The sequence below is a fragment of the Lucilia cuprina genome, chromosome 6, assembly GCF_022045245.1.
Source record: "Lucilia cuprina isolate Lc7/37 chromosome 6, ASM2204524v1, whole genome shotgun sequence".
Classification (NCBI taxonomy): Eukaryota; Metazoa; Arthropoda; class Insecta; order Diptera; family Calliphoridae; genus Lucilia; species Lucilia cuprina.
In genome coordinates, this window is record NC_060954.1 from 44,509,011 (window position 1) to 44,521,270 (window position 12,260).

General features: G+C 30.9%; 1 protein-coding gene across 1 annotated transcript; it reads left to right on the top strand.

Annotated features, from left to right (window-relative positions):
• The first annotated feature begins 2,191 nt into the window (after positions 1–2,191).
• LOC111684305 (rhoGEF domain-containing protein gxcJ) lies at positions 2,192–11,461 on the top strand. Its single transcript, XM_046955193.1, has 3 exons — positions 2,192–3,653; positions 6,797–7,113; positions 11,126–11,461. Exons 1-3 carry the CDS (start codon positions 2,582–2,584, stop codon positions 11,231–11,233), a joined length of 1,497 nt encoding a protein of 498 aa, XP_046811149.1. The 5' UTR covers positions 2,192–2,581; the 3' UTR covers positions 11,234–11,461.
• Positions 11,462–12,260: the final 799 nt, after the last annotated feature.

Below are 12,260 nucleotides of genomic sequence, written 5' to 3' on the forward strand. Positions count from 1 at the left end.
TATATTGTAGAAAAAAATGTTCAACATTTGTAGCAGCTATACACATGCTTTATCCTTTTTTCTCAATTTTGAAAGATTTATTGTGATACTACAAATTTGTTGACACTTCTTATTTTGTTTTGTTTTTTACTTTTCTCGTCTCTAGCCCCCAAAAAACTTTACAAATTTATTTTAAAAATTACATAATTTGCTTAACAAGAATACCAACAAACTTGTGGTAAAAACTCAGTTTCTTAAGTAAAACCAAAAAAAGTATAAAATCTTTTATGTTTCTTTTTATTGTTTGTTGGCTTAAAGAGTTCATAACTCGTTTACACGAAAACGACATTTTGTTCCCTCCTTCAGTCAACAGGAGACTCAGGTGTTTCCGTTTAACACCGCTAGGATTTGTTTTCTTGTACAAAATATGGTTACAAGTTTCGCAGTTAATTATACCATAATGCCACTAACCATTTTCTTTTTAAAAACGTCACTCTCTTCCAACGTTTCTTCTCGCTCTCACTGGGAATGCATGAAGAACACATACACCGACATTGTTAAAAACTTGTAGATTTTGCAGGTAAGTATATGCGTTTGTGTGTTTTTATATGTGTGGTCTTAAGAAAATAATGTAAACTTCACATTTTATATGAGAAGGTATTAAACAAAATGTTTTTGCAACATGTGGTCTCTATGTAAGTTTTGTTTAGAAAAGTTCCAAAAGAGAATAAAGAATTTGGAATGGTGCGTTGTTGTGTGTGGTTTGAGTACTTAAGAAAATTTGTAATTTCTTAAATTTAAGTTTGTTGTAGGTAACTAGAAATAAATTTGCATTATTTGGAATATTATGTTTCAAAAGTGATTATTAAAGATGTGTTTTTGAAAATTTTCTAGAATATTTCTAAAAATTTTTTTTATTTAAAACTAAATTTTGAAGTAATATTTTGAATATAACAAAACATAGGACTATCTTCAGTGGGAGTAACCAAGGATGACGAAAGTATATGGTTTGATACATATAACTTGTCATAAGCAAGGAAGTACATATACATACATACATATGCACTGTTAGGATTTATCCTGTGATGTTGCTATAAACGAAAGTACGAGCACTAACTAACTAACTAACTAACTAAGAAACTAACTAACTAACTAACTAACTAACTAACTAATTAACTAACAAACTAACAAACTAACAAACTAACAAACTAACAAACTAACAAACTAACAAACTAACGAACTAATTAACTAACAAACTAACAAACTAACAAACTAACAAACTAACAAATTAACAAACTAACAAACTAACAAACTAACAAACTAACAAACTAACAAACTAACAAACTAACAAACTAACAAACTAACAAACTAACAAACTAACAAACTAACAACTAACAAACTAACAAACTGACAAACTAACTAACTAACTAACTAACTAACTAACTAACTATCTAATTAACTAACTAACTAACTAACTAACTAACTAACTAACTAAGTAACTAACTAACTAACTAACTAACTAACTAACTATCTATCTATCTATCTATCTATCTATCTATCTATCTATCTATCTATCTATCTATCTATCTATCTATCTATCTATCTATCTATCTATCTATCTATCTATCTATCTATCTATCTATCTATCTATCTATCTATCTATCTATCTATCTATCTATCTATCTATCTATCTATCTATCTATCTATCTATCTATCTATCTATCTATCTATTTATTTATCTATCTATTTATCTATCTAACTACCTAACTAATGGGCTCTGTGAAATCGTGCAACAATACACACACAGACATAGCTTGATCGTCTTAGAATCTTATTTGCACCCGGAATATATATACTCTTTGGGGTTCATGAGTAATATTTCAATGTGTTGCAGACGGATTCGATATATCCCCATCTCTTTTGATAATGTATATAAAATTAAATATTACCTTCTACTCACTTTCACTTTACATTTCAAATATCGTTTGTACATCATGCATACAAAATATTACAATCTACTTGAACCTTTTACACTCTCATAAGTTACTAATTGAATTAAATATCAACAACAATCACAGCACTAGCATTATCAACAACATTAACAGCAGCAACAGTATCATCAACACGCCAGTAAAAAAAAGAGAAATGAAAGATAATTTAAAGTATTATTGTATACAATTGATTAAACAACAATTGAAATATTTTAGTAGCCCAACAACGGTTGGCAAACACGGTGCGTTTTTTGCTTTCCCAGTTTATTTTTTTTTTATTTTTCACATAATTATTTTGTTTTCTTTTTTTTTTTTTTGCAAAAAAAATTTTTGAATTTTCATGCAACAACGGGAAAAATGTTAAATAAATATTGAAGTTTACAAATAGAAAAAATCTAAAATTCAGCAAACAAAATAGAATAAACACATATTGCAGCTTTTGTACTTACAACCCGTATCTAAACGAAAAAAAAATAACATAAATGAAAAAAAATTAAATTGAACTAGTGAATAGAAATTGTAACGAGAAAAAAAGTATTGCTAAACAGTAGAGGAGAACGATAATATTACAAAAAAAAAATCGTGGAAATAATCGAAAAATTAAAATCAAAATGGTGGAAAATCGAAAATTGTTTTATGCAATTAGTTTGATGTTATTGACTTGCTGTCAAATTATTACAATGTTGCCACATAATGTTGCAAGTAGTGAGAGTAGTAGTGTAGCAACAACGACAACAACAATAACAACTAGTAATAGCAATAGCAATAACAGTGAAAACAATAAAGCTGAAATGCAGCAGCATGATAATAACAACAAGAGCAACAAAAACATCAACAATGACGATAGTGATTCCTTAATAATAGCGGCAGAAAGAAAACAAAAACAAAAAACAATTGTTTCGAGTGAGAATGTATGGGAGACCCAGGAGAATGATTCCAGACCAACAGACAATATTGATGATTTGATTTTTCTCGACAAACGACCAATTAACCAACATCATCAGCACGAAAAACAGCTGCAACACCAGCAGAAGCAGCAATATCATCATCATCACCACCATCACCACGAGTCGCAAGACCACCTACAGCAACCAACAAATGAACAAAACCTTTTTGAATTTCATCACATAACCATGGAAAGTGGCAGCAGTAGCAGCAACAGTAATACCAACAGCAATAGCAATGAAGATACAGATTCATTAACAGATACAACATACTCAACAATGATTGTTGTCGATGATGATGATGACGACGTTGCAGATGATGGCATACCGCACGAAATTGAATTACAACCCGATATCAATGAAGAGGTCACTCCCCTCACAGTAACACCCTTGGATTTAAGTGATTTTCTATCATTAATACCCGCTACTAAAGTTAAAACAATTGTTAACCATTATTACCACAACGATCCGGAAGTTCAACGTGCCCATGCCTTTATGTCTAGTCGTGATTTTTTAATGCTCAAACATCATATAATTGCCGTACCGGAAATGTCAGCATTTTTACGTTATTTAAATAATAGCGGCTTAGATTTAGTCAAATTTGTCACAGCTTTAACAAATTTAACCTCATACGATGCCGCGAACACTATCCGAACACAAAATTCAACAGCAGATCTGAATGCAGCAATGGCGGTGTCAGTTGAGGAACAAACAACGACATTTATGGCGGAAACAAATGGTAAGTGAAAGTAATAAAAAAATACATAAATTTTTATAATAAATCATTTAAATAAATTTATATTGTATAGACATTAGGATTTTTATACACCACTATAGTGGAAAGAGTACTATGCGTTTGTGTTGATGTTTGTAAACCCCCCAAAAAAATATTGGTCCTACATTCACATTGAAGTATACCACTTAGCTCAGAATCAGTGAGTCGATTAGCTTTGTCTGTCTGTCCGTCCGACCGTCTGTGTGTCCATGAAAAGCTTGTACGCATGCTACAGTTCGCAATTTTTACAACATATTCTACTCCTGAAATTTGGAACATACTCTTCTCTTAACCCTAGATCAAGTGTTGTTTAAAATGCTTTAAATTGGGCTATCAATTCGCCTAGCAAACAAAAACATCGTACACCCTAGTATCATGCTTCGAATAAAGCGGTTTGGTTAGAAGGGGGACCATACGCCACCTTTTTTTGCATATTCTCAATTTTGTCATTAATTCATATACAAAGATATGTAAGCTTTAGTTTTATCCATTTCAATCATTCCTATAACATCTTAATGTACACAGTTTTAACTTTTTCTGCACTGACCAAAACGGTAATACTGTTCAACCCTTTGGGGTATACGAGGCAAAGGTATGGTAAAAATTTGACATTACCTTTAACTTTTTTTGCTGATTTATACTTTTATACATTAAACGAAGATATTTATTGTTTAATTCACATAAATTACAAAAAAAAACCTAAAACAATTTGCAATTGATTCCTTGTATTTGTAGTATGTACCCCCGAAATGGGACACTTATGCCAAATACAAGGCGTATTTATATATTTCTGTATTATCTCTTATATGTTTTCAATCACAAAAACTAAAAAAATTAGCACAAAATTCACACAGTTAAAAATATTTTCACAAGCCTTTGAAAAACAATTAATCATGTCTATGTTGAAATTACCCCTCAAACTTTCATGGATGATATATAATTGATAAACAAAAATAAAATTTAATAATTTAGTAAAATCAGTAACTCGATTTTCTAGTTATTCAAGTTAGGCAGATGTATCCTATGCACATGATCGGGCGAGGCCGAATATATAATATTTCGAATAAAATGTGATTTAGTTCTCATAATAAAGCATTTAAGTATATCCTTGCCTCGGATATATTTAAGCCATTTATTGTTTAATAAAACTGTGGATATTTAAGTAAAATTTTGATGGGGGCTTTTTATAGGGGCTAGGATCAAATGAGGCCCTTTAATTATAAAGTTCATCAGGGTCATCAAGGCTAGTCTAGAACTTGGTTTTGCAGCTTTGTGTCGTGATACGAGTATATTAAAGATAATTATAAACTTAAAAGCCCTATTTGGCGGGTTCAGTTGTTCAGTTCAGGTGAAATAATGGACCGATGATAACTATCTTCAATAGGCTTCGTCCACAGTACCATAAAAGATCATGTGCCAAAATTCATTGAATTTTCTCTAAAATTGCGACTTGTACAAACCCTATTCGGGGGTACAGTTGTATGGGGGCCAGGTGAAATAATGGACCGATCTTAACCATTAGGGTTCGTCCCTGGAGTAGAATATCATGTTCCAAATTTCATTGAGTTATCTTCAAAATTGCGATCTGTAGTTTGATTACAACGTTTACATGGACGGACGACGGACATAGCTAAATCGACTTAGAAAATGATTCTGAGCCGATTGGTATACTTTAAGGTGGGTATCTGTGCGTAACAAACATCAGCACAAACTCAATATACTCTCCCCACTAAAGTAGTGTAGGGCATAAGAATGATTTGTTTGAACGTTATCACTACTAAACTGGTAAACAATTTTTCTTGAAATTTTCACAATGTATTATTTTGAAGTTTAAAGTGGGCGAGAAGCCACGCCCATATTAAAAAAATATAAAATCTGTATATTTTGTCGGAGCCACTTCAGTGTCAATATGATTATTTAGGTTTAAAAGTGGTTGGATTGGCATAAGGGGGTGTGGCACCTCCTTAAAAATTGGAAACTATTAAAGTTATATTCATAAAATTTAGCAGGAATAACTTTAACATCCATGTAAACATTTTGGGTAATAAATGGGTGGACTACCCATAAAGCGTGCGGCACCTCTCCTATTAATTAAATACAAAAATTCCGTTAGTGCCGGTCCACACTAGGAAACTTTTAATTTTGCGTGAGAAAGAAAGATAAATAATATCATGCATCTCTCTCGCGGTGCGGAGTTTCTCGTACTCGGAAACTTGTTTTGTTTTGTTTTGTTATTATTTTCATTCGTATAACAATAAATCAATGTAATTTACACGTAGTTTCAAAAACAAAAGTTTCTATGTGTGGACATTAAGAAAACTTCAAGAGAGAATTAAGAAAAAGTTTATCAACAAAAGTTTCCTAGTGTGGACCAGGTCTTATCTAGAAAACTAATAGAATTAAATTCTTTAAATTTTTCACTATGAAATTAAATGTTCATCTGAAGAAAATAGAGCGGTTTTTCATCTGGGGGGCTTGAAGCCACTATGTGAAACTTTGACATTCATGTGAACGTTAAGAAAATATCGGGCTGACTTTAAGTGAGGGGCTTGGGACATATGAGCTAAATACACAATTTCGTATATCTTGGAAACTGTTAGATTATTTAAATTTTTCATAGATAGAAATTATATGTAAGATATTGTAAAAATCGTAAAGTGGGTTTTTCTTTATGCTTTTAAGGTAGAAAAGTTAGTGTTCAATATACCAACATCTCAAAAAATCGAGGTATACATAAATTTTATAATTTCGTTTACGATGCTGCCGAAAATATGTTAAATATTCAAAATTTGCGTAGAAAATCGAATGTCGTGGTCATATTTATAGGAATCGATCCAAATATCCCCCCAGTCACGACCAATAAATTGTTTAAATATACCAAAGGCATTTAGCTTAAATGTTTTATTATGATAAAAAAGATTACATTATATTCCCTGGCGTAGGGTATCAGTCCCGCCAGACTATAATTTCTTACTTTGTTTTACCTTGTTGTAGGGTGAATCATAGAAAAGAATCAAATACAAAGCAACACTAATAATTATTTAAATAAAACATTACAATTTTTACAAAACTTTATTCTCATTTTCTTTCTCCAAAACCCATTGCAGACATAGAATATGCACAAAAACAAAACAATAAAATAACACCGACAATATCAAATATTGAAATCCAAATTACAACAAACCCGCCAACAACAACAACAACAACATTAACAGAAACAACAACAATAGAAGATATAGAAACAACAACAGTTAAAGAACAACTAAATGGTTTACATGGATTAGTTGATAGTGTTTTGGACGTATTGCCACAGGATCAAATACTCGCAACGTTCTTTGATAAACTCGAAGCCAATGAACAATTTTCAAAACTAGTCGATAGTATTGGCAGTCCAGAATTTGCTAAAATACTAAACAACATGCAGGTGAGTGAATTCAATAACACGTTTCATCTTTATTTGATTTCTTTGTTTTTTTTTTGTTCTCCCCCTAAAACCAAAGCTCAAACATTCTATAGACCAGCAAACAAATAACAGGCGTTTTTAACAAAAAAGTAAAAAAAGTTTTATATTTTAAACCTTTTATTTTTTTCTGGTTTTTCCTAAATAAAATATCAATAGATTTCTATAGAAAATAAAAACATACAAAGTGTTCAAAAAAATTAAATTTCACCAGAGAATCAAAAAAAAAAAAAAAAAAAACTGTGTAGAAAACAAACTTTTTGTTCAAAGGCAATATAGTAAAATTCGATTGTACGTGCTCTGTTATACAAAAGACTTTTAAATATAAAACTTTTTCCTAAAGTTTTTTTTTTTTGAACATTTTCATAAACTGCCATTGGGCAGAGGGGAGTATTAAAATTTGAAATTATGTACGGGTATGAAACCCTATACACTTTTGATGAAAACAAAAACCTAACCTTTTGCTTGCCATTTGTTAAAATTTTACTTTGTTTTTCTTTCTGAAAAAAAACTCATTTTTAAAAATAAAAGAACAAAATAACTTATATTAAATTATAAACACAAATAGTAACAGCCCTTTATGTAAAGGTAATAATTTGTGTCAAAAACGTGATTGAAATTTTTATGCGTAATATTCAAGACCCTTCTTTAACTAATGTGATTTTAAGATCTTTTTTAATTTTTTTTAAAGTATATGTAATTGTAACGTATTATTATTTAGATGGATATATTTCAAACAAAATCATATATTTTTAGTGGGACTGATCACTGGAGGAGGACTAAATAAATATTTTCAATACAAGTTATATTTAGAGAGCCCAGATTCAAAAAATCGGTATAATGGCTACTCCTACAACATTTCAAAAGTAGCACTAAGTGAACTTGTTTCCTTTCTGCGAAAGGGATAATTAAACCCATTTTATTTTGAAGATGATTATACAAATGCGTGTAATTTATTATACCACTTTAGTGGTATATACCCTGAGTTTGTGCTGATATTTGTAACGCACAATAGTACTGGTCCTATTCCCACCTTAAAGTATACCAATCGGCACAGAATCATTTTCTGAGTCAATTTGACTGTCTGTCCGTCTATATGTCTGTCTCTCTGTCCGTCCATATACACATTGCAATCAAATTTGGTACATGATCTTCTATTGTCCCAGGGACGAAGCCTACTGAAAATGGTTAAGATCGGTGCATTATTTCACCTAGCCCCCATAAACTGAACCCCCGAATAAGGCTTTTAAACTTTGTAATCAAACTACAGGTCGCAATTTTAGAGATAATTCAATGAAATTTGGTACATGATCTTTTAGGGTACCGTAGACGAAGCCTATTTGAAATGGTTAACATCGCTTCATTTTTTCACCTAGCCCCCATACAACTGAACCCCCGAATAAGGCTTTTAAACCTTGTAATCAAAATACAAGTCGCAATTTTAGAGATAATTCAATGAAATTTGGAACATGATCTTTATGTTACCGTAGACGAAGCCTATTGGTTTACATTATTTCACCTAGCCCCCATACAACTGAACCAGCCAAATAGTGCTTTTAAGTTCATAATTATATTAAATATACTCATATCTCGACAAAAAACTGCAAAAAACCAAGTTTTATACAAGACTAATAGACTAATAGGTTCTCATATGACCCTAGCCCCTATAAAAAGCCCCCATTAAAACTTCACTTAAATGTCCACAATTTTATTCAACAATAAACGGCTTAAGTATGTATATCTGAGGCAAGGTACAATTCAACTTAAATACTTTATTATGAAAACTAAATCACATTCCTAATAACATCAAAATTACTTCCTGTGATTGACTTTAGATGTAATGAATTTGCAATCAAATGCAAAGAAAACCCCTCCATAACAAGCCTGTGTTAAAATCATCAATTATTCAGGTCTTTTTCAGTACCTCAATGGAGTAAATTCTAGTTCTTTTTCACTTCTTTGGAAGTTGTTTATTTTTTTTTTGTCATACCCTCCACCACCTTCAGTGGTGATAGAGGGTATAAATAAGTTTGTTGTTCCATGTGTAACACCAAGAAATATTCATCTAAGACCCAACAAAGTATTCTGGGTCCTTGTGAAATTCTGAGTCGATTAAGCTATGTCTGTCTGTCTGTGTAAAACTAAGACAAGGAGATTAACTAAATTCACCAAAAATATTTATTATTATCCTAAGCAGTTTGGTATTAAAAATTAGCAAAATCGGCTCACAACGTAAAAAGTTATAAGTAAAAATTTCGGACTACCTGGAAAAAAATTACGTCAATAAATGAGTCAACCGACTAGTAAACCGAATAGTCAATATATGAGTCCTCTCACTATTCCATAGATTATTAAATAAACTATCCCATAGATTTGTCCATGTCCATAGTCACAGGCAATTCAGTAGTCTTGTAAGAACATTGAAAAGTCCATTGACAATTTTAATCAGCAAACTGGTCAATAGACTATTCAGAAGACTAGACAAAATTCTAGTTAATAGTTTAGTCAATAGATGAGTCAATAAACTAGTCGACAGACTTATCAATAAACTAGGCAACTAACTTTTCAATAGACTAGTCAGCTGACTAGTTCATAAACTATACAACAAAGCATTCTACAGACTTGGCAATAGGCTAACAAGCAGACAAATCAATAGACTAGTTAATCGATTACTGAATATGCTAGTTAACATGTTAGTCCACAGGCTAGTCAACAGAATAGTCAATATATGGGTCCTCTTACTCTTCCATAGACTATCCAAAAGGCTTGTCCATGTCCATAGTCACAGACAAGTCAATAGTCTAGTAAGTACATTGAAAAGTCCATTGACAATTTTACTCAGCAAACTACTCAATAGACTATTCAGAAGACTAGACAAAATTCTTGTTAATAGTTTAGTCAATAGATATGTCAATAAACTTGTCGACTGACTTATCAATAAACTAGGCAACAAATTTTTCAATAGACTAGTCAGCAGACTACTCCATAAACTATACAACAAACCATTCTACAGACTTGGCATTAGGCTAACAAGCAGACAAATCAATAGACTAGTTAATAGACTATTCAATAGACCAGTCAACTTATTAGTCCACAGAATAATCAACAGAATAGTCATCAGAGTAATTAACAGACTAGTCAATAAACGAGTTAAAACATTAGTTAAAAGACTAGTGTTTTAACTACTCAACTGACGTATCATCCAATCATACATTGACTTGTCAACAGACTAGCCAAAGACTAATCAACTGCGTACACTAGTAACAGTCTAGTAAACAGACTAGTCAACACATGAATTAACTGACTAGTCTGTTATTAGTATATTCACTAATATTTTGCCTAGTCTATTGACTATTCTGATGACTAATCAAGAGAAAAGTCAACTGAGTAATGAAAAGACTAATCAACAGTCATAAGGATTGTCAAGAGACTAGTTAAAGACAAATCAATTATCCAAAAGCTAATCAACTGACTAGTCAACAGACTACTACATTGACAAGTAATAGTCTAACAACAGACTAGCCAAAACACTTATAAACATATAGAAATTAGACTAGTCAATAGCCTAGTCATCAGACTAGTCAACAGACTAGCCAAACAATAATCAACTGACAAGTCAACAGACTAGTCCATAGACTAATCAACTGTCAAGACAATAGACTAGCCAAATACTAATCAACTGACAAGTCAACAGACTAGTCCATAGGCCAGTAAAAGTCTAGTTAACATACTTGCCAACAGGCTAGTCAACACAGTAGCCATCAGGCTAGTCAACAGTAAGACCAACCAAGAGACTAGTTAAAAGGCTACAATAAAAGTATAGTTAATAAATAGTCGACAAATTAATTTATTACGTCATTCATACAATATTTTATTTTCAATATTTTTTAAAATTATTTCAAACATACATATTAAAATTACATTAAAAAATCTCCTAAAATTAAATTTTATTATGTATTTCTTTTCTTAATTTCAGAATTCAATGCCTTTAAGAAATCTAATATTTACACTGCATAATAATGGTATCTATGTTATACGAATTGTTGACTCGTTAAAATCGTATTTTTTCCTTGGAGGATTTTAAAACGACAAATAAACACCAGCCACAAAAAAAAAAAACACAACTTTTAATAAAACAGACAAAAAGATACGGAAAATATGAACAACATAAAAACATTAAAATCAACAAAGGAATAAAATCCATAAGAAAGAAAAAGGAGTTAAAAAACCAAGGAGCACTAAAAAATATATATATATATGTATTATAAATATATCGTAAAATAATTCAAGTCAATAAAAGGTCGAATGTAAAGCAGTGACTATAAATGAATCAAGAATACGCTCAAACACACTTATATACATACATACCATATTCATAAAAACTCATAAACACTCATACAAACATAAACATGCACAAATACAATAACAACAATAATAAAAAATAAACACATTGAAAACTTCATTCATATATTATGTATGAACAGTTTATTTATTATCATATTTTATAACTTATATAAAAAAAATTTAACCAAGCGAACAAATATATTGGATATTTAAAAAAATACTTCTCTTCCCTATAACGGACGTTTTGCTTATCCTTATCTTAAAATCCTCTTATTCACAAACAAAATTTTTATTTTTATAAACGGTTTATAAATTTGAATTTGTATGTAAATTTTGTTCCTTTAGCTCTGTTTGACTAGATAGACCAAGTGTAGGGTGATATTTCAGTACTTCAAGAAAGATACTCTAAAATGTCGAGAAGTCATCCAACCAATCAACATCAACCAATTTTAGAGTAACATGTCATTATCAAATCATCTTCAATGATCTTTTACAAAACTGATTGGAAGTTAGGCCATTAAAACCAAATGGGAGCAGGCTAACATGATAACAAATGATCGTGTCTTGATCGTTGTTTAGAATTCTCAAATTTGAACTGTTTGTAAAGGTTGGTCAACATAAATGCAAAGCAAAAATATAAGAGGAAGTTAAATTGATAACTTACTCATAATTATTTGTCTAGATCGATCTAAGGATAATATCGATTCGGAATAGACATTAGATCTATTGAAAGGAAGTAGGCAAATTAGGTTCCTCGGGAAATGTAA

What these genes read in the sequence shown, in the direction of transcription:
- LOC111684305 (XM_046955193.1), top strand. Translation starts at nt 2,582, where the DNA reads ATGGTGGAAAATCGAAAATTGTTTTATGCAATTAGTTTGATGTTATTG. An exon ending in ATTTATGGCGGAAACAAATG is followed by an intron (nt 3,654 to 6,796) that starts GTAAGTGAAAGT and finishes AACCCATTGCAG; the next exon opens with ACATAGAATATGCACAAAAA. An exon ending in AAATACTAAACAACATGCAG is followed by an intron (nt 7,114 to 11,125) that starts GTGAGTGAATTC and finishes TCTTAATTTCAG; the next exon opens with AATTCAATGCCTTTAAGAAA.